General features: G+C 35.3%; 1 protein-coding gene across 4 annotated transcripts in view; it reads right to left on the bottom strand.

Moving 5' to 3' along the window:
* The window catches only part of negr1 (neuronal growth regulator 1), a 533,948-nt gene extending 509,716 nt beyond the window's left edge, over window positions 1-24,232 (bottom strand). For 2 of the 4 annotated variants that reach the window (XM_088598882.1, XM_088598879.1), the window contains exon 1: window positions 23,871-24,232. In XM_088598882.1, the coding sequence (XP_088455008.1) occupies window positions 23,871-24,046 (176 nt within the window). In that variant the 5' untranslated portion in view covers window positions 24,047-24,232. The remainder of the gene's footprint in view (window positions 1-23,870) is intronic. The other 2 variants (XM_088598880.1, XM_088598881.1) reach the window with 2 other exon arrangements.
* Window positions 24,233-24,471: the final 239 nt, after the last annotated feature.

A 24,471-nucleotide genomic window follows, 5' to 3' on the forward strand; every position in this document is an offset into this window, starting at 1 on the left:
TGCCACTTTTAAAGGTGATATGTAAAATAAAGTTTCTTATTATTGTTATAGAGAAACATGATCAGATTTTCCCTGGTTCAGAAAAATGACAATTAAAATCTGTAATCTTTCCACTTGTATGTCATCGGAAAATCGGAAAGAAGTTTCTGCTTTGTGTAAGGATGGTATCAAAAAGTAATCTAAGTGGTGAGAAAGCTGTGCTCCTCAAAGCGCTTTACAGGATAAAAACAATAACAATAGTGTTAAGCTGGGCAAATGATTTTTTTATAGAAATACAAAATGAGATATAATGATGTGTTCCGGCTAAGACATTAACGAGTACAACCCCCCCTCTCTGCGGGAGTACTGGCTGTGACAGATTAAACTGGTTTCACAGGTATTTTCAAAGTAGAAGGGGGCAAGATTTCCAGCGAAAGACACCTCCCCCCCTCAAAAACCCAGTAAGTACAGTACTTAAGCTAGGCTCCTCAATGAAATCGCTTTAACATGCTAATGCGTTGGTGTAACAGTCCGGGCGTGGCATGCTTAAAATGTTTAGGGAGAAATGGAAGACTGAAAATGGAATGGAATGGAATGAATGATAAGTGTCGCAGTTTAAATAATTTTCGTAGTTAGAAATTATGAAACGCAAGTTTTTATGTCCGTTGCAGTAAAAGAAAATGCCTGGCTTGGACAGATTCCAAGTGCATTTTTGCAATTTACGTTGCATTTTCCATTGTGCTGCTGTAATACAGTTTAAAATAATTCAAAGTCTAAACTGTATCAGCTTTATTTATGGGTTACAATTTAGAAAAAGTCAAAAACTGCACTCAAAATGCAATTTAGAGCTTTCTGGCAAGAGGAGACACCCAAATTAATAATGTAACATGCCACTGTTTGTGCATGAACAAAGTTATACTGCTATTTTCTTAGATACGCGATTTTAAAAAAAATTAAATCCCTGACGGAACACATTCCATAAGAATCAGCGCTTTTATATATCGCCTTTAAAGGTGGCTTCTCAAAACGCTTTACAGGATAAAAACAACAATAACAGCAACAACAACAATATTGTATTTCATTTTACTTTGAAAACCAAGTAATAACTTAACTATATGTGCAAACGTTTCATGATATGTCTGTGGAGTGTATCTTATTTGCCTGTCTGTCCTGGCTCTCTTGCTCGCCCTCCCCCCCTCTCTCCCTCAATTCAATTCAATTCAATTCAAGGTGCTTTATTAGCATGACAGATGGGTACAATCAGTGTTGGGTATTTACTTTGGGTATCACTTTTAAAGGTGATATATAAAATCAAGGCTTTAACTTGCTTTAACTCCGTAAGTCTGAGTTCTCGTGTCTGTCCTATCCGAACCCGAAAGTACTACAATATGTATCTTTATAGCAGGTGGTGTACAACTTTTTAGCATAGATTACACTTTTCTAAAATGTATTTAAAAAATAAAAACGATTACAATCTAATCTTTCCACGTTTGATCCCAAGATCCCAAGAAAAATAAATCTAACTGGGAGAAAGCTATGCTGAAAGTTTATTAAGATACTTAGAAGACAAAGATATCAATTTATGTTGCATTTGTCTGATTGTGAATAAAAAACACATATATTTAAACACACGTTTACGATTTAAATTAAAACGCGATTCAAATCAATATAAATTTTTATTTTGTAACACATAGGTGACTATTCATTGTTATTAAAATGACTTAAATTCGATCATGTTGTGATATTTAGAAATATAAATTTGTTTGGTGCGAGTGAGGTTTTATTTAATCTCTGACCAAGGGAAACGTTTCATTTTTTCAAAGAAATGTTTGTTAAAAAAAAGCCATGGTTCTAGTGGGATTTGATCACAGACCGTGTGACATGGGAGTCAGGAACCTAACCCACAGCGCCACCGGCAAGGTCACGTGCAGAGTGCTGAAAAAGCACTACAGAAACATTATCAACAGACAATGTACAGCGTGTACTATTCTTGTGTTGCGGTACATGAATATAATTATATCGTTATTAATTTCTTTAGATACGTGATTCCATATTATATTCCCTTTTAATCAAATTCTAAAAGTATGCTTGTTGACTCCAGTATCTCGTTAGTTAAAGACTTCGATGCCTAAAATGTTTAGGGAGAAATGGATACGGGTGTGTATTTTTTCTTTAAAGTACCAAGACCAGCCATATACTGTATGTTTATGTTCCAAAATTAATATCGTTTATGGCCTTCACACGCGTTACAGTATGCTCCTATTCTTTTTATGCTCAGCTACTAAGATTTCTCTTCAGTGGTAAAATTCCATATAAATATTCAATACTACAACGGGCACAGTAAAGACGTTTACTATAAATCTTTCTACGACAGACCAACGGACCACGAGTGCCCCTGTCGGTCAACCAATCACGTACCACGGTACCACGCGTCATCGTGCGTCACAATGCGCAAGGCCATAGCCAATTACCTCCGGTACGTGTCTGTACCGCGCACTTTGAATGGCTGCATCTGTACACCTATCACTGTTTACTCCCATCACTATTTTAGTTCCCCTTTTTTCCTCACTTCCCCGCTCACTATTGTTGATACTCCTAGAGCTCCCTAGTGCACGTTATTGTCTTACTACCCTTCATTTCGGTATTTGATCTTCTAGCCTGCCCCTCGTTTTCAACTTTTCCTTTCGTTTTGGATTGTTTCTCTCTCATTGTCTTTACTGTGTTCTGACCTACTTGCTTGCTTCCTGGTTTTCGTTTTTGCTTAGTGATTTGGATTGGTGATCTCTCTCTCTCTCTCCCTCCTGAGTCCTGCACAGGATCCATACACCCTACATGCTTGCTCTTACGCTAGTGATTCTGGAAGATAATATGGACCTTTGGAAAGGGAAAAGGATCCTAGTACCCTTTATAATTTTTAGGAGGTGTAATTGTCTACAAAGCAAAATTAGTTCCTTCAGTTAGGGGTCACAATCCATGACTTAAGTCTTTGACACAACGTTTATTAATTCCCAGGAAGTCAACGTCAAATACAATAAACAATTGTGCAATAAGGGTAAATAATAAATATAATTAATATTTTATAATAGAAAGAGAAGTAAGCTTATACAGAGACACTGTATGAATCTTGCCTAGTAAGAATGTCTACTTTTTAACTGCTAAAAATCATTCCTTGCATTTATTTGAAAGTATTAATTTATCCAGCTGTGGCCTCTGCCAATATTGAATTTGCAAAAACTATAAGGAAATTATTATACGCATTACCTAAAAATATAATAGAACTGAAAATGGACGATCATACCTAAATCCTTTAACTCATTGATAGAATGTTAATAACTAGCCCTTTAAATACCATACCATTTCAGTCAAAAAACTACTAAAGCAAATTAAACTGTCCTCATGTGATTAGATTTTTCAAAATACTGTTACAAATGGGGGGGTTTGAAACTAGGAATTAACTGAGCGGTTTAGTCAATAAGTAAAATAAATTTTCATAACACCCAAGTGATTTCTCTAGAATATACCGAGCAATTGGTATAACTAGAGGCATGTGAGTCCTCTATTCTCTGGCACAGCTTTGGTGAAAAGAGTAATAATCCAGGCACACGTGCTTAAACAAATGTTTATTAATGATGACAATACAAACACTACACTACACACAATGAAATATACAACACACAAGTTACACTATTTACAAAATGTATAAACAAGGCGTTTCAGAGGCCTAACATCCTAATCACCCAGAAAAAAACCCAGACTTCTACTCAGTATGAAACCATTAAATAATGCCTACAGAAGCCTAGTAAGAGATAAGCTACCTTCTAAATAAAAGCAATACAACCTGCATTTAAATTTCAATCTCTGCACCCAGGATACCACAAAATAAATGGGAGACTATCTCGCTATTGTAAAAATGACCCTAAGCAGGAAAGACGTCTCTAACAGAGGTTCTATATCTTTTAACCAGGGAACCCAAGGTCCCAAAACCATAGAATAGCAAACTCTCTCTAGCAAGGTTCAAATACTTAGCTCCCGTCAGGTTTTGTTTGGATAATCATGAACTAAGGAGTCTCACCTGGCACAGATTTCAAGTCCTCCGGACTCCTCTCTTGTCTCCCTCTTGTTTTTGTTTTCCCCTATCCTTCCTCTGTGTTCTAAATGTGATCTTATACGTTGTGTTTCTGTACTGCTAATTATTAATACACAACCTACGTAGGTATACCAAGGTAAATTTTAAATTTCTTTTTAGGACCCCCAAGGGACAACTCAGCGAACATCCTCTCTGCTTTAAAAGCTAGAAGTGCCAGGTGTCACAAACTTCATCTAAACTCTTAGAGACACTTCGTAGTAATCTAAAGCTGTACCAATATATACTCAAGGAATGAACCTGGATTAGGGCTCATAAGTGTCATTAAAATATCAGCCCTTTATAACTCAGAATTTATAGCATCTATACCATATTTCATGGTAAGTGTGTGATATGCTAATGACATAATGCAATCAAAGTGACATGGCTGTGCTTCCGGTTTGTCACGCTGCTTTTGCTTTACATACATTGTTTTGAATGTGTGCATTACTACAGAATTGTACCACTAGAATAATATTTTCTCAGTTAAATATCCAGTCAGCGATCTACTTTCAATAAACTAAATTACTAAATGTGATTAAGGAACATTATTTTCTGATTACCATTACATGTTGTGAAATGTACAATACAAAAAATAAGATTCATACAAAAGAAATAATATTGTATTTCACTCTGTTATGAAGTTCATGCACAACACTGTGTATTTAACAAACTCTCAAATTTTAAAATAATATCTTACTTCCTACAGATCAGTCACTAGCCAAAACATAAAACTAGTAAATCCCTAAAATGCAAAACATATAGTATGGATTATTTTTGCTTAGTTTTCTATTTAATTAATTGACTTGCTACTTTAAAGGGAATTGATGTCTTATCAGTGCAGAGATATCTAGCTGCTGTGGTTTCTGATGGCACTACTAATGTGTTGTATGTTTTCCAACTAATAAAACTGCCATCATTTTTTTTCCTTCAGGCAGTATTTTACAAGAGCTTTTTTGGTTTTCTCATCATACTGTATGTGATGTTCTGCCAGATCTTATTCTTCCATTTGAATATATAGTTGACTAACAGAACCTGACTAAATTCAAATTATTTAGTATATTTATTCAAACAGAAATGCCATTTTAGTATTCATCATCATCATTGAGAATTATTTCCACAAGTGAAAATAATGTATTAAAGTTTTAACAATCTAATTTGTTTGATTGTTTTATAAACTGGTTACCTGGTTACCTGGAGCAAGCTATCTTACTACTAAAGAATAAAATAATAATAAGTTTATTGTATATTACATTTTCTAATTTCACACAAACCTCTACAATCACCTATCCAAAGAAAAAAAAATATTGACTCAATCACAATAAATGTTAACCTAGACAAAGAATGACTGAGCTACTGTAGGCAGCTTAAGATATTTTTTTTTTAGAAATAGTTTTCACCTCTCCAAGTTTTTCATTTTTTTTTAGATTTATCACTCAATTCTAAACCATGATTTAATGTCAAGAGATGTATCACCTAATTATGGAAAAGTAATTCCATTCTTAATTTAAAAAAAAAAAAACACACTGGTATGTTTATGATGTCACAGAGTGAAAAAAATGAGCATAGGCTGTGTTGATGTTAAGTGGGCATTGAATGCCAGTGTCTCCATAAGTTGGTGCATTTGTCTTTCCATGTTCTTAAGCTTCCCATTGATCAAGAGTCCTTGCACACACACTTAACTACCTCACAGTTCAGAGGTGACAGTTCAGAGGTTCAGAGGTGGGATTGTGAGACAGGTTTAACTGTGCTTATGACTGCAAAGAGGTCCTGGAAGAGGTTGTGAATGCAAAGTCTCTTATTACACCTGGGACACTTCCACCCCCCAAAGAACAAGCCATAAGCCATGGTTAGTGGGCTACAAAAATCCCACCGAGACAGCACACAGACACAGAAGAAGCTAGAAAAGGAGAAATGCAGGGACCCAGGAGAGGACTCAGACACCAGGGACTCTAAAGACATCAGAGGAGGAGGCACCAGCATTGTCTGCCTCCTCCAACTACCCAAAACCAAACTCTTTAATAGACAGGGTAGGGTGAGAAGCACCAGGGACCATGTTGTTTGGCGCAGACAAGACTGGGAAGAATGCCTAAAACTACAGTTTTTTTAACTGTGGCATAAGAAGTCATGCCAGGTCACCAACCAGAGCTGTTGCTTGAAAACAGAGCTGGTGGACTGCTCTTTTGAGACATTTGGTTTTGGTCCATGAGGTTTTTCATATATTCTGTAGTGTGTGTCTCTTGTAGATAAGCTGTGTCATGTGTTCTGTATATTTGGTGGGCAGACATAGGAATTGCTGTGTTATGTGGTTACATGTGTGTGATGGGAAGATTGAAATACTATAATAAAATTGAATATTACAGTATATAGGATAACTGGTGGTTCTGGGAGATAAAAAGAACCTTATGCAGGGGTAAAGGGGTCCTAGCACTCTTTAGAATTGGCAGGTAGCATAGTCAGCTACAAAGCAAAAGCAGCTCCTGCATTTAGGGGTCACCATCTATAACGATTATTTCTATAATGTATACAGTTAAAATACATCAGTATTACCTGTTGACAATTGTCAAGATAATGAATTTTTACATCTATGTCACATGAAATGAATAAATCCTTTACATTATGTCCTCTCTAGAAAGGAAATACTAGTACATTTTTATAAAAGTAATTTTATCTTAAAAAGCCAGTACCAATGTTTTTTTTTTCATTTTGTGATTATAAGTTGAATTAAAATTACAAGTAAATCCAGCAGATTTATCAACAGTGCCATGTCCCAGAAGATGCTCTGCATTACTATCCTGTGCTCTTACATAAGCAGATTGAATCCAATTGTCAAGATAACCTCATTTTTTTAAACCTTATCATCATCTCAAGTGCATTTTCCTCAAGTCAATTAAAGTAGTATAATTCCTCTGAATCTACATTAATTGACTAATGGGGAAATCCTGTTTTAATGGCACAGGAACAATACTATTAGCTCTCAATAAAGTGTTTCTATCAGTGGGGTTTAATACAAAGATATTATTATTAATTAATATGGCTGACATGTTTATCTAAAGTAACCTACCTTTGTACCCATTTATAATGCAAAGCATTTTACTGAAGCTATGTCAGTGAAGTACCTTGCTCAAGCAATGCATTACACAACCTTTTAGTTATGGGTCCAGAGTTCTAAACACTAATTCACCCTCTGACTTCAAGTTAATAACAAGTTGCCAGATGTAAGATGACAACCACTTTTTATGATCAGAACATCCAAGTAAATAACAGAAAAAAAAGTTATGAGCTGTAACAAATTTTAAATGTTAACAATAAATACTATTAATACACAGGTGGGTAGCTGCGTCAGCATGCGTAGGCTGCCAAGGAACATTATTACTTGTTCCTATTAATATAAATACATATATATGCTTACACAAATCACATACTGTAAGTGAATCAACATCACCACTCCAAAATGGTCAAGTGGATTTAGTCAGGTAGAGATCTCTCAGTGTCACAGGTCCCCTGCAACCACACAGGCACTTGGTGGCTTGTGTTGCTATTGGTGTAGGACACATCTCTTCTCCATTTCGCAATGGACCTCCTGTAAGACGTTGTTTTGTTTGAGATGTGTTAAAAGATGAGTGGACTAAAAGTGAGATATATCAGACAAGTCTGCCTACACTTCCACATTTTCCCCCGTGTGTGGTTGAAGGGCTCATAGCTACAAGCTGAGACAAGTATTATGTATGAATTTAGAAATTTAGCTGTAGCATTTTATTGTGCCTTGACTTATTGAGTTAAGGGAGAATGTTGATTTTGACAAGAGAAGTAAATTTCTGTGAAAAAAGAAAATACAGACAAATCTTTCTCTGTGTGACATGCCTAGAACATTGTGTGGTTAAAGTCATTCATGCTAAACCAAACACAATTTCTGTTCTCTTCCTACTACAACTACTTAACTATATCACATGGGTATATGAGGTGGGAGATGAAATGGGACTTCTGTATGTAAGGCATTTTGAAATACAGCATACAGTATGCAAGAAATTATTAAATTCCTTTCTCATTATCTCAATTCCCTCAAACGTGCAAAAACTTTGCAACATAGCTCAGTAATAGCTAAAAATAAAGGTTTGCCTCATTTGTATATTACATATAGCAACATGTCAAAAACCAACATGCATTTATATTGTATACATACAATTAATTGATCTACCTAATATCATTTAGGGCAAGGAGGTTTGTTACTCATTATATTTTTCTCAACAGAATCTTTTAAAAGCATGGCTTAAGGTTTGCCTTTCTTTCCAAAATATACCTTCTGAGTATTGTATGTTTTTTTCTGTATTGTCTGTTATACTGTAAGTAGATGACAATATTTATCACCTAGATTTATCCTTCTTTTATATCATTAGTAAACTTAAATCATTTTCTTTCCTTTAAACGTTATAGGATAGCTTGGGAATGTGCATAGAAAACTATACATGACTACATGGAAATGCATTTGTTTAAAACATCTTCAAGAAAGGAATCTACTGTATATATACATGTGATTGGCCTTGGAATTTTAATTGATGGGCACGGAGTCAATAACTTAAGGATAACAAGGGTGCTTATTAATTAGCACCTGTCACCCTTTTCTTCACAAGCTGTTCATCATGCATGTCCTTGCACACCATAGCTAATTCTCATAAGACTTTGTAAGGTGCATTAAATTGAAATGTTTTTTTCCCATTCTAACATGTAATACATTTTAATTTTACGCTTTCTTTGGGCCACAAACCAAATTTGATTGAATCAGTGTCAATACCCATTTTATTTATCCATGTATCATTCCACTAAGCCATCAAGCATCTCTGAATCATAATAAAGTTTCAGGATGATGCAGGATTCAGCTCTAATTTTGACATCCACTGAATGATATCCTATGCTCACGTACAAGCACTTCTTAATTAGGGTTCTTTATAACTTCTAAACAGCATTCATTTTGCAGTTGTCAGATAAAATTTAATCACAAAATAGACAACAAACAAAACAAAAGGGTATTATGTCTTTTGAAAATGTTTGGTTTGAGAAGTGGCGTTTTAAATATAATTATTCATTTAATAAAATGCATGTAAAAATGGAATATAATTGGAAGGTGGTGAATACTTCTATGTACTCTACATAAAGGTAAGCCAATAGCTGAAAGTACTTGTATGCAGGGTGATAATAACACAAAAAAGAAATGCCTTATAATGTTTGTAAAACCTAAAAAAACAACTTTTTTTAGCTGTTCCAAATTGCGTTTTTAAAACAGAAGGCATAAAACATCAAACCATAGAAAACATACATGGATCATAAGGCACACCAATAATCAGTTTTGCTTAACATATAAGAATCTCTCAAAGACCTATATTATTGTAGTTTTACGTAGTGTTTGAAATGCAAGTACATTGTTTTACATCTTTGCAGTCACTTTTTTGCAGTCACTGTACAGAGAACTACCAGGATTCTTGAACTGGGTGACTTGTAGTTTGAAAAACATCTGTATATACAGTAACAGAAAAAGCAAAGGGAATTGTAATATAATCTGAAAACATATTTTAAATTGGTTGTAAGGGAAGTGTCTTTTTTTTCAGTGATAGGATCCCCTGTTTAGGCAAGAACCCAAAAACAAAACATGGAACTAATTGCCCCATCTCAAAGAAATCAGTCCACTGTTGAAAAAAAAACTTAATTAGTCCGTCATGGTAATTGGTAGGCTTGAAATTGTTCCATCCTTATGACTTTTATCTCCAGGAGCTCATCATACTAACCTATTCTTGCCACGAGCTGACAAAGTATAAAATCAATATACAGTAGATCCAGTTAGCTCAATATACTGTGTAATATACAGTTCTAACCTTTTTAGTGCCACAATTTCACAATGTTCTTAACAGAATAAAATTTTTTGAAGACACACTTTATTATACAGTCATAACCTGGGTAAATTCATTATGCTAATTAACATATGTCATTAACAGGCTGATCATTGGAGTGTCTACAGTGAACATCAGAAGCTTGAATAGTGAGTGGCCACAAAGCCACTCAGTTCATCCTAGAAATGCTCAATGGAGCTCAGTTGTGGTCAGTAGGGCATAACTATTACATTTTCATGCTGGAAGAAAGATATTGTTACATGATCAGTATGAGACAGTGCCTTGCAGAAATGTTGTCATGTTTGGAAGTGCCAACGGAAAAGCGACAAGATTGCAGGAATTTATCAAATGTAATTCCATGTAGTCAGGTTACTGGTCACTACAACAGTAGCTCTGTAGAAGCTAGATACTCCTGCCCAGATCATAGGAGTTGAATGATCAATTAATCTTGAAGAAATGTCATGACTCATGGTCTCCCAGATCGTGGCAGAATTTCATAAAAGCATCCAGAAAATTGCTTAATTTGGAGAGATCTTTGATCATTTGTCGAGCTTACTAATTCATTTATTTTTGTAAGCATTTTCACTTATTTAATAATTTATTTAAACAACTTTCTGCATCTTCCAATACAAGTCACATTTTTCATGTTTACATTATGTCTGTTCTAGGTAAAAACAAAATGTTAATTGCTTTAAGAAATCATTCATTTACCCATAAGTAAAATGTTAAATCAAGCAAATGTAGTAAAAAATAATAATCTATGCATGAATGCATAAAATATGTACTTAAACCTACTTTATCCCCAAAGATTTTTTTTAACCAGTAAACTAGAATAAAAAATCAAGTAAATTCAGGAAATTTTAAAAACACATATGCATTGTGTAAAAAAGTCCAGATGTTCTTGCATAGTACAAGTCTACTGCTTCATGTGTAGTTTATTATAATGAAGGCACAGTTTAAGAAAGATTGTGCAATTATACATGGTACAGTATGTTTAATTTGTATCTTGTTTATTCCAGCTGATATGTGTTCTCCTTGAAATTGAAAAAAAGGTAATAACTGAAATAAATTATCCAAAAATCTTTGTCTTTCTCATTGTACCATTAAAATGCCATTTCATTCAAGGATGTGTAAAATGTGTAATAGCAGCTTGTATGGAAAAGCCCACAATGAGGGACTTGACTCGCCCTTTATATAATAGAGAAGACACAGATCTAAAGAATACCACCATATGGCAAGGCAGATAACACTGAACTCATTCCAGCCAACACTGATATAAACCTGAAATCTATATCTCACCAATAAGAGAAAAGCGCTTTTTAAATCACTCTTAGTGTTGTAAACCTTTAGTTAAGAGATTCCAAAGATAAAAGAGAAAGAAAAGGTTATCACAAAGGCCTTGGTGTGACATAGATAAAGTAACGTGAACCACAGCCGTTGTAAAAAAAAAGACAATTCAAAATAAAAACGAAAATCTTATTTTGCTCTACATTTCATATCTTAATGTTAGGATGTATTTTTTGTTGTATTGCTTTCTGGCAAATCTTGTTTATTTAATCAAAATAATTAAGTGAGATGAGTGCAAAACACAGGTCCTTTTATTTTGCAAAACAACATGTGCACCAAACAATGTATCTTGAACTTTCCTTTAAGCTTTCCCACAGTCCTTTTAATCCTAGGTACGGCAAGTCACCAAAGACATACTGTACATAACATCTCTCTGTCTCCATTGCTCTCTTTCATTCTAAAATTTGTGGACACCTTTAAACAAAGTTTTACAACTAAAGGGAATGTATCTAAGGATGGCTAAGGATTTGCCAGGAATTTATTTTATGCAAATAGATCTCATCTCTTGTAATTCCAATGTTTTGTTTTAAGATTAGTGGGGAGTACATCAGTGATTTAGTTCTCAAAGGAAAAAAAAGGTGACACAATAAAAACTGCATTCTTTGCAAAACTGAAAGCCTGTAAGCAAATGAAGTGTACAGGGAATGTCATAGCTAGATGTAATAAAAGTAAACAGCTTCTCTTAAAACACAGATGGGGATGAAAACCAAGCCCCAATATCCTACATACAGAGTTTATATAACACATACTTCAGAATTCCTTCAGGCAGTGTACTGATTCTGTTATGTAAACCTGTGTAATTGTTAAGGTGAATTGTAAATTAATTTTATGTGTGACTTGAGTGACTTATTTAGCACTTTTAAGCACCTGTATATGTAGGGGGAAAAGGTATTATCTGTATAAAGTCTTAATTTTCTGCCGAGACAGCAAGCATATACAGTATAAGCTAATATACAGTACAGTAAGTAATGCAAGTCAATGTAACGTGAAAACAATACACAGTTCTTTTCTTCAAATAATATTTTTCTACATTAAACATTGTATAATAAATGTTAAAAACAGATCAAAGGTTCTATCTGATTAATCTGATGTGGAGTTCTACTACAATTAATAACTTGCATTTAATAAAATAGCCTTGCCATAAGACTAAACAACATAGAAATATATTGTTTCAGCCACTCTAGGAATTACATCACAAACATTGAATCAAGGACAGCATCATATGCTTTTGAAGAATTCTAAAATCCATTTCACAAAGAGCAAACATATGAATATTTCAGTTTTATTATACAGAATAATTTAGAAAGGCATCAAAAGGACTGACACTTAATATATCCAGAATGTGCACAACAACACATCACTATTAATTGCTAAGAAAACACATGAATTATGCATACTTTTCCATGTGGAACTATTTGAAAAATCAAAAAAGAAAATCAAAGATAGTCATGTTTTTTCTTACTAATTCCATATGTTAAATAAGAGACATCTTCTTAAATAACTTAATCTCCATGCATGAGCAGTAGTGTGGCAGTGGTTTTCTAGATAGGACTCCACAAGTTACTGTATACTGTATATGTAATATGTAGATCATGCATCATGTTGTACAGAAAGGTTTGATTATTGGTGCTTATGTGTTTGGTAGATTTCTGAAGGCTGCCAAATACGTGAATTTAGCCTCAGCTCAAGTTGCTGCTGTAATCACAGCTGGAAGTGGAATGAATGAATAATATTTTTGTAGGGCAGTATGTATATCATATATAGTGATGCCATGGGAGGTTGCTTCATAGAGTATGTCACTGTTTTTGTAGAACATGTCAGCACTATGCACTATGACCTCCAATACATGTGTGTACTATGTTTCAGATTATATAAATCAAGAAGCAAGCATAGAAGAGAGAGAGCTAGACAAGAGAAGAGACAAAAAAGAAAGTAAAAACAAACCAGAAAGAGAACTACAAACATGGATGTCAGTAAAGAGGAGAAAAATCAACACTGCACCAATTTACTCTAATATAAATGAAAACCTGCATTATAAATTGAATGTTTAAAGACCACAATAACTATTGCTGTGTGAGAAGTTGAGGCTGAAGAGAAAGCTGACAGAGATGAGATGAGAGATGAGAGGGAACAGAAAATAGATAGAACTCTAGCACGAAAGTTAAAATATGTTTTATCACTTATCACAGGATCAAATCTTAATTTAGAGATTTGTCTCAACTGATGCATCTCAATTTTAAATAATTACATTCCCCTAATATGGACTCTCTGAGTTTAAGCTTTGAAGTTAATTTTAAAGGTAAAAGCATTGAATGCAGGAAACCATGTTCAGTTTTATAAAATTCAATAGGTGTGTCATGCTCTCTCCCACTGGAGCACTACAGCGTGAGGTAGCATTGCCATGGCAGCCAGCCATGCCTCTACTCACCTGTCAGTCAGTGCTGGTTACCATGGATATGCGATTAGGCAAGAGACTTGTACCATCTGTGGGTAATTTACAACCACACCTGTTTCAGGTAGTTAAGGATACTTAAGGTCTGCTCTGACAATGGTTGGCGCTCTGATATAGTTCAGCTCTGACCCTAGCTTTGCTTCCAAATTCCTGTGTTCTTGCTTGTGATTCTCCCTGGATGCTTGACCCAAGTTTTTCCTCGCCACATCTCTGGATTTGTCTCTTTTGTGCCATGATACTGTGTATTATTTTGCTATGAACCTTGCCTACTTGTCTCAACTATGATTGTGAAATTCGCTGTGCTGCGCTTCTGTGTCTCCCTAGCTTTAAACCATGCCTTTTTATTGACCAAGGATCTGGACTGTTTGCCTGCACAACACTTACCTGTGTCCTTAGCCTGTTACCACACCATGCTGCCTGTACAGGGGATCACCTTACGAATCATGGCCTCTTCTTAGTTTTACCTTAAGAAACTAACCTTACAAGGAGATCAAGATTTAATCTGAACCTGTAAAACTCCACATAGATCTGTATTATAGTTTTAGGCCCATAGACACCAGTAACAACGAAGAAGAGAGAGTATCTGTAACAATTCCATAAAAGTAATAGAACCCACAGTTTCATCAATAGTCTTTAAACTGAAGGTGAAGCGAGAGGCAATGTTAGGGCAATGCTGTTGCCACGTTGCAGAGATGGAAAAACATGGAACTGAGTTCTATTTTTACACATTTTTTGCATAATCGCTAGATCACTGAGCAATCAGACAATAGCTTCTCTATGTCATTATATACATGAAAGACTTATTTTTAAGAAACCATTTCAAAGGCTGAGTATGTACATGTAGTTTTGTCGTATATAATAGTATGAAAGCTTTCATTTCTATAAAGATTTCTATAAGATAAAAAGTACACAGTACATTACTTTTACACAGCACACAGCTTCTGTCTTGTGTTTCTTGCCTTAGGCTATTTTATTTAAAGGAGTTTGTTGTAGAACCAAACAGATTTGAAAAAGTCATCCACAACACTTTGTACAGTAAGTCCTTCATTTTAGTGCTGCCTTCAGAGCTTATATTCCTATAATAGCCACAGCTGAGAAAGCTAAAGAGAAGGGGAATATCCTGGAAGCATCCTTTTGTTAAATGCTGAAGACGTCCACACTTGCATTGGAATCAGCACTATAAAGTGCTACATATTGGTTGTTGATTAGAATAGGAGTATAACAGTACAGTTGGATGCAATATACACTTTCAGATCACACAAACTCTTAGCTATTTTTATGTGCATAAAGTTACACAATTTAAGGGGCCTGTCATTTTCTTTTTTGCATCATGTCCATGTAGCATTTGTTGTGTACAGCAAATTTATGCATGCATTTTATCACCGCTTTATCTTATACAGAGTTGCAGAGGGAGCCAGAGTCTATTCCAGCAAGCAGCAGGCACCAACCAAAATGCACCCTGGAAGTGACACCAGTCCATCTCCCAGGGCACACACAGACACAAATAAATACTTGTACCAAGGCCAATTTTTCAGAAGCCAATAAACCCACCAGTATGTCTTTGTACTGTGGACAGGTGAAAGCAGAACATCTGGAGGAAAACTATATGAACATGGGGTGAACATATGAACTCAGTCAGCATTTGGCAGTGGGACTGTACCTTAATGTGATCTTTATTCATCCATGGACCCATGCACACATAGAAGAAGGTATGAGTATATGGTGTTGTAGTTTATGCTGCTTTTATCATTTGTGGAATACATAAATGTTCACATATTTTGTTAAACTGGTTGTGACAAAGTCAGTACATAAGTCACAGCAACCACAGTCCTGGCAACATGTTACTTGAATTTTTCCCATGATTTAAGTACTCCGTCTCACAGCCTTATTGATCTTCTTGATCTTCTTTGGTTATTAACACACAACAGGCACCGGAGTATTCAACAAGATTCATTCTGTCGCACAATTGTACTTCTTCCACTGATCTGTTAACTTCCTTTGAGCACAAACAGCCCTTCAGTCCTTTCATTCCTTTCTGCTCTGGTTGATTCCGTTTGGCCAGGGACATGGTTCTCAGTCTCCATTACTATTTATCTTCTTGTGCTCCTGACACAGCAGCAGCCAGTCTGTTGACCTCTCTTTCACCGACACTCTCCTATGCTACACACCTGTCTGCTGGTAGTATAGAACAGGAGTACTCCAGACTCAACTTGCGTTACCTAGATTTAGCTATTGTAATTTCACTATTCCTCTCACTCTCTTAGTTCTACAGACCTGAAGCCATCTTATAAATCTTCCCAGTTGTGAGGGGAGTAGCCAGTTCCACTCAAAGCTTATCCTCATCGTTCCTTTCCCTCATGTAGAATAACAGTTCCTCTGCATGGCACATATATCCAATTAATTAATGTGTCTCATTTTAACCTGTTTTTCTAAAATAGATGCCTTTATCTCAAAGCCACCACTTACTACCTCATACTGGTATTTTTCTTAGCCAGTAAATGGGTAGTGGACACTTTGGAATAATGAGAATTACTCTTATATTGGTAATTTGGCTGTTGTTGTATATGGACTGGTTACATAGTAGCAGACTTCTTATGTGCCTTTCTATATAATATTTATTATTTAATGTTATGACTATGCTAATATAGTTTAGACCAAATTTAAACTCCGTTAAAGCACACTGGGATGTACAGTAGCTGAGGATAAAAAATTCAAAGTTCAGTAAATCCCTGTTTTTCTATGTAGTTTACATTCTGAGCTACAGTATGCTTTTAATTTCATCATCCAGCACCCACACCTTCTAATTTCATGTCACATTGAATTGTTCATACTGTATGTTTAGTTCAAGAAAACCTATGTAATTGTTATTGCACTTGCACCTGTGCGCTGTCAAGAATCTATTATTTTGCAGTGCATAGTAGAAGACACCATACAATGTTAACTTGCTTCTTCTCTGCACTTTCATTCATCCATCCAATTCAGGGTCACAGGGTAGCCACAACCTAACCTGGCAAGCAATGGGTGTAAGGCAGGTAAACCCTGAATGGGACACTGGTCCATCTCAGGGCACACACTGACACGCACACACTAACACCAGGGTCAATTTTCCCAGAATCCAATCAACATTCCAATATGTTTCTGGACTGGGGAGGAAACCAAAACCAAATCAAAACCCCAAGGAAATCCATGCATACATGAGGAGAACATACAAACTCTATGCAGATAGCACTCCAGGTCCGGAACATTGAACCCAGGGCTCTAGAGCTGCAAGGCACCAATGCTAACCACTTCACCACTATGCCACTTCTGCACTTTCATAAATTCATTTTACGGGGACAGACAGTTTATCATCACAGAAAACATGTTAGGTGGAAAAAACAACTAATTTACTTTGAAAATGTAAGACTATGCAATTTCCAAGTTGTAATACCTGTAACACGAAACTTGCCAATCTTAATGTAAGAAATACACACTTTCACAAATAAAACAAATAAAGAATTCTACAAGTATATGACTTGAGATACACCAGACTTTTTTTTTGTAGTTTTGTACTTTTTTTGTTTTTGTAGTGTTTAATGCATTTGAATTTTAATGAATAATGAATCAAATGTAAAATCTGATGGATGAACATTTTTTCCCCTTGATATTACTACTGTACTACTGTACTACTATATGTAAGAGGATTCAGAAGACTTAAGAAGGCCAATTGACACCAGGGTTCTCAAACGGGGGTTCGCAAACCCATAGGGGTTCGTGGCGGTACTGCAGAGGGTTAGTGAGATTGTGATGGAAACGTCAATGTCAAATTAAATTCAATTTTAAAAATATATATATTTTTGAAAGTAAAATATATTACATTAAAACAATCAAATGTAACACTTAACCGTGACTTTATATGCAAAAACCAACAACAGAATTAGCTGTTAGAATTTGCCTAATTGTTGAATGTCATGTGATCATACGTTGTTAGCGCGTCTTAATCAGACGTGATTAGCGTATCAAAATGAACAGATTCGTGGTTCATAAAAGAAAATCACCAGAAGAAGGCCCAAGTCAGCCAAAAGCACCAAAGCAGGAAAAGCTCCATAAGTACAGCGAGGAGTATTTAAAATTTGGATTCACCTGCACTTACAGTGACAAGGTTAAACCTCTGCCTAAATGTATGATTTGTTAGGAGCAGCTTTCAAATGAAAATATGAAACCAGCTTTCTTGAAAAGACACTTGGAAACAAAACATGCAAACCTGGCCACAAAAAAATTAATTAAAATTAAGTAATTCCTAAATTACCTTGAGATTAAATTGTTTAAATAAATATATTTTTCAGTAGTGGTACTGTGACTGTACTGTTACAGAGTAACTTGTTAAAACTGATAGAATAAGGCCTGGCCCAGGATCTCCTCTTTCACAGTGAAAGCAGGCTCTCATCTAAAGATGTGAGTATTATGACAGCTGCCAAGAGCCAGTGAAGGCCAGAGGATGGGATTTACTGATTCCCTAAGGTCAATTATCATTTCCAAAAACAGGAAATGCGGTGGGGGGGGTGGAAAGATGTTTCAGGTTAGATTTACAGAGGCAGGGAAAATAATTTACAGGACTGGGATGTAAGGGCTGTTTCAGAATATTTTGAAGCTTTTGATTTATCATGTACCTTCATATTATTACAAAAAATGTAATTCATACAGGTCTAGAATGTGTTTACAGCAAAAGAAAAACGAACTTACAAGTGGTTTTATTGTGGACTCCTATGGTTTCAGCATGCTTTACTGCCCTGGACAATCATGGTTTTAAAGCATAATAGAAGTACAGGAAATGTCCCTATACCATTTTAAAAGTGCAAAACTCCAATGATAAGCATACCGCACTTAACTGCAATATCAAATATTCTTTATGCTAGAAGGGATTCAAGTTTGTAGAGTGGACATAATATCCAAAACAAAGATATCCAGAAACTATAATTAAACAATTGTCCTTATATTACAAAAGATACAGAAATCCATAACAACTTTATTGTATTATCAGGTGCTGTATTCATTCATACTTTTTCTTTAGACATCTCATATAATTGCTACGCATTCTGCACGCGTCTCTGACCTATCTCACATTCCCACGCGCACTGTGTTTAACAAACGCTCACACCGCAAGTAATGTACCTATCATCGTTAACCCCCGTCACTATTTCACTTCCCCTTTTTCCTCACTTCCCCGCTCACTATTGCAGATTCTCCTCAAGCTCCCAAGTGCATGTTATTTACTATTACTATGTACTTGGTATCAGACCTTTTAACCTGCCCCCTCATTTACAATTTAGTCTTGTGTTTCGGATTGTTGCTGTCCTGCTGTCTCAACCGTCATCAGACCTTCTTGCTTGTTTCCTGGATTACATTTTTGCCTTGCAATTTGGATTGGAATTATCTCTCTCTCTTCAAAGTCCTGCACAGGATCCATACTCCCTTTCCTGTCCCCTGTTACAATAATCATATAATAAGATGTAAAAGGTTAGTTCCTTTCATGATACAAACATGTGGCCAACTGCTTCTACCTACATAATCCATTTCTCTGTCCTTCTTCAAACACAAGAATATACCTAGGTATACATACTGTACATATAACAGAGATTTCTCTTAATTAAATAACTCTTTTCCATTTGACAACCATCTTCCAAGCAATCCAGGCATAACATCTTACAATGTAGATAGTCTGAAATACTTGGATACATACACTTTCCCATTTTAACACACAAAAGATCCAATAACTACTATTTAGCCTCCATGTGATTTTAATTAAACAGGCCTAAGATACATTTGGCTGATGTACTTTTTAAATACATTTTTGTGAGAGTTTCATAAGGTATCACTGGAAAGTGAGACTGTTTTTGTGCAGATGACAAAAGACATTTTTGCTAAATATTATATTGCCAAACTAATAAGTCTCAAAATCACAAGGTGAGAAAAACAATGAATGAAGGTACAGAGTTCTGTCATCATGACCATCAATCCTAAATCTCTTCTCTAGGGACTGTCAGCAAGGCTCCCCCAAAGTGAAAAATTGTATGTGCGCCTGGAAACACAGATTAATATCCTCTTGGGCTAAATTAGAGGCAAAGACACTAATTTAACACATTCCTTCAAGGATGAATGGATTGTTCACTAACTTGCAGGTCTAGCACCCAAACTGGTATTTTCTTCTGATAGAAGAGAGTTAATGGAGCTGTGATGTTTTTTAATGGTATTAGGTAATAATAAAACATGTGTGTCAAACAATCTCTGAAACTAGCTGGTGTTTGCATACAACTGCTAGTCATCATTTTCTTACTGTCAAGTATCTTGGAGTTTATTGTTGAGAATGGTGCTTCAGTGCCAGCACTGATGTCATCTACACTGCAGCAGAGTGTGTCATATATGAAGAAGAAAACAATAACACTGATTTGATCAAAGGGAATATTTCAACACATCCTTTCAAGAGCATTGCAGAACATTATGTGGTACAATATGAGCTGATATTTACACGAAAAGTGCACCTGCAACATTATTTATAGATGTGCATGCATGACAATTTTGGATTTTGTAGTAGGATACATCTCATATAGAAAACGTGACTACCTCTAATATCAGTTTTACAAATTCTGTTTAAATCTATCTTTGTTTATAGAGGAAGCATTATTTTTTAAATTATACAATCATCAGAAAAGAATGAAAATCCATGTGTATGTGAATTACTACCCTTGGGCTTAATTAATCATGGCCTTTTAATCACTTAATCACTCTGCTCTCCTTCCCACTGATTTTGTTTGATGAGCGAGCTGGTATATTTCGGGTGCCGTTACATCACCTAGGTGGGTGCCACACATCGGTACTGGTGTAGGGGAGTCCCCATTACCTGCAATTTGCTTTCAGTGGAGTGTCCAGAAAAGTGCCATATAATCTATAAAAATAGATTAAATAGAAATAATACTGATATCTTATAGTAATACACCTCTTGATTTTGGAGACTGTTAGGAAGGAGAGAGAGAGCACCTTTTTTTAATCTGAGGAAAGTTTCTCCCTTCCTAAAAACATTTTCCCAGAGATATACACCTATAAATAACAAATAAAGTAGCCTGCAGTGAAATACAACCAGCACAATTTTTACCTTGGGCTTCGTATTACTATATTCAACTAAGCTGAACTTAAGGAAACTTAAAACATGTCTATGCACCAGTTGCCTCTTATCAGCTGGTGAATCTAATGATATGCTTTTCACTCATTGAGCCCTAGAGGACTAAGAACTTCTAAATAGCTTTGCCAGAAATGTATTGCATGCTTTCAGTGCAAAGAGAAATCAAGCTATCAAGATCTCTCCTACCTGTCTCCCAGGAGTACCCATTCCATTTGAACTTGTAATGTTCTGTATCCATGTCACACTTAACAAATCAATGTGACAATTTAGAGCAGTGACCTGCTTGACATTTTGATTTGGAAAAAGCAGGATAGTTTGTTAATAACTAAAACAGACCCCGTTTCATTTCCTCTGAGGTTCCATTGAGCTTTTATTAAAATGAAAGAAAAATTAATTCCATTTTGCTCCCATTAATGCAATTTCAGGAGAACAAAAATACTAACTTAGCTCTAACTTCAAAACAGATTTTGACCATTTATTAAAAACGGACTGAACATATAAAAGCAGATTGACCAGATTGACCATAGTACAACAGTAACAATAATGGGAAAAAAAAAATCTATGATAGGGCAGCATTGGACCACTCCTATCAGGAGCTAATTTGAGTATCCTGACAAAGTCTAGTTTTTAATTTTATGTTCTGGAACTGTTATGGTCTTCATTTATTATCTATTGTGTTTCAAACTATAATGTAAGTTTCTTCTTTCATTACATCTCCCCTTTGACATCAGTTTTGGTGGCAAAAAATTAATAGCATAGTGTCATTTCTAACAGAGAGGCTTTCATATGTACTACTGAGTCTCCCAATTTCCTTTCAGCACACTATCCTTAAAGACAGTTCTCTGCTTTGTGTAACCCTTGAATGAGCAAATCTGCTGTCCAAGGAACAGAATAACAATATATTCTTGAGAAAGTTAAGCCTTTCATTTGCAAGTTACAAAGGGTAATAGTTCAGTAAACAAAACTTTGAATCTCTGTTCCAGGTTTTGTGATGAGATAATCCAGAGATGTATAAAGCCCTACTGTTCTTATTAGAAGCCACGCAAAGTCTGTTGTAAACTGCGATGGATTGCAGAGCTAACCCAAGCTTCTGAGAATTCATTAGGAGAAAGGAGAGTTTAAATATTTTGTTGCTGCACCAAATTGTTAGTGCTCACTAATGACAAAATACAAAATGAGCACTGAGGACCAATTTGTAGAGGGTAATACTAATCAAATGCAACCTAGGCTGAAATTATGGATTTACATTTATTTCCAGATAGCATCTAAAGCATAAGGCTGTGTGACACAACAGCCTATGGGCATGCAAGCAATATGGTACATGATATGGTGCTTCACATCACTGTTGCTAGGGTAATTGCAAAATGTCCCATAAACTATTAATAACAATAAAACTGGTATTATCAGTTACCAGCAGGTTGAGACTGAAAACTGAACGAAATTCTACATTTTTTAAAAATATTCGAGAATGCTGAGAATCACTCATTAGTATCTGGCACTGTAGCAGCATATCCAAATGACCAGTTCCTGTAGTGAATTCTAGGCAGCTATTTTCCCTCTAGCAGTCGCTTCAAGCCACAATCCACACATTTAGTCACATTTATGAATGTGTTAAAAGAGTTATCTCAGAGTCTCTGCAGTTCAGTTCCTATTTCCATAAATCTTGGCACTGTTTTAATCTCCTTTGAAAAATAATATTTCATGCAGATCTTACTTGGTATAATCTTAAAACTCCCCCAGATCATTAAGATACACCTACAATTACCACTACTGTATAATACATGCTTTTAAGAAATTATTTTTTCATCACATGGACACAAATAGCTAGGTTAAAATAATAACCTATTTCCTTCTCTATTAGACATTTTTGGAGATAAAACTGTGACAGTCTATTTGTCACCTTCTGAGCATGCCCATACTAAGATTAATGAAGGAGATGTGGCTTTGGTTAGTGTGCGTTTATTTCTCACTTTTCTGTTTTGCATCTAACAGTTATTTTTTATCTTAGTTTTATTCCACATTAATTGTTTCACTTAACAAAAGAAAACAAAATAGCTAATTTCCTAAGCATACTAATTTAAAATTTGACCACTAACATTCTGATTTCTGTAAATATAATTTTTTAATTCTTTATTTTTATTAAATGCCTATGACATTTTATTATTACCTAAACAATATCTACATAGGTTACTTTCATAAAGATGCCCAAAATGCAATTAAAGAACAACATGATATAAATTTATACTACAAAACTGATTTTTGATCTTTATTTGTGTGTGGCTACCAGGCATATATAATATATTATGTATATATACTGTATATATATTATCTGAAGAAAGTATACTTAGAATATCACTATATTTAGAATCGCGTAAAATTATATTTTTTATAATTTTATTACATTTCACAGGCAATATATACAGATGATATCCATAGTCAAAGTAAAAACAAAATTTAAGGACTCTGAAGAATGACGCTGGGTTTAAAAAATAATTGTGAAAAACAACAAGAAACCTAAATACTACTACTTGTGAGGAGTGCTAGAGGAAAGTGATCTATTCAAAGATTGTAAAAATAAAACTCACATCTGTATTTCATGTAGTTCTTTCCTTTCCATTAGCATCCTTTTTCTCATGAAATTCAAACCCTCAATATAATGACAAAAAAAGTATAGCAAAAGTCTTAAGATTGCATCATGCATTGAAAATCATACATCACACTGCTTCTTAACTGACCTAGTTAAAAGCAAAAGTAAAGTACTGACCAGGTATAAGTAAGATGCATAAGTGTAACAAGATTATAAGCAGCGCTTAGCTTGAAGCCACTTTTAACAGCATCTTAACCTTTTAAGAGGCACTACGACAAAGATGTGTGTAACAGTCTGTTTATGTTTTTGTAAGTGAAAAGGCAGTTAAATATGTTTTTCCCTACCTTAAGATAGCAGTGTCCCCTTGCCTAATAACCACAGTTTCAACCCCGATCCAGGGAAAGTCCACAGTTTGTCCAGCAGGCAAGCAGGAGGGCAGAAAGCAGCAGAGACTTAGAATTATAGCAGTAAACCACTGACCAGAGAAACATGCATCTTGCACCACAATCATTATGTCCATTACTGCTAAAATGCTTTCCCTTGTTTGTCTGCAAATCTTTACAAAGCTCTTATTCCAGCTCTTCCCTCCCTGAAAAGCTCAAGAAATGGCGTTCCAGAGAGTTTTCCAGGTTTGTTTTGTCAGAACTGCACTGTATGAGGAAGTCTATTCTCCAGTGGCTTGCACACCATCTAGTGAGGAAATGTGATGTAAAATGAGAGCAGCCTGAGCAGCAGACAACCCCCAGGCTCTGATCCTGTTGCCATGCGGCCGTTTCCCAGGCAACCCGTCCCAGTAACTGGTGATGGAGCAGTTAAAGCTGGTAGGGTATTGATACAACAAAACAACACAAGAGCAATTAAATATATCGATTGTGGAATGATCCTAACCCTATGGTATGCACAAAGCAACATGGCTGAGATCATAACAGATGTTAACTCTGTGCA

This window comes from Lepisosteus platostomus, chromosome 11 (genome assembly GCF_059453375.1).
Source record: "Lepisosteus platostomus isolate fLepPlt1 chromosome 11, fLepPlt1.hap1, whole genome shotgun sequence".
In the NCBI taxonomy this organism is placed as follows: Eukaryota; Metazoa; Chordata; class Actinopteri; order Semionotiformes; family Lepisosteidae; genus Lepisosteus; species Lepisosteus platostomus.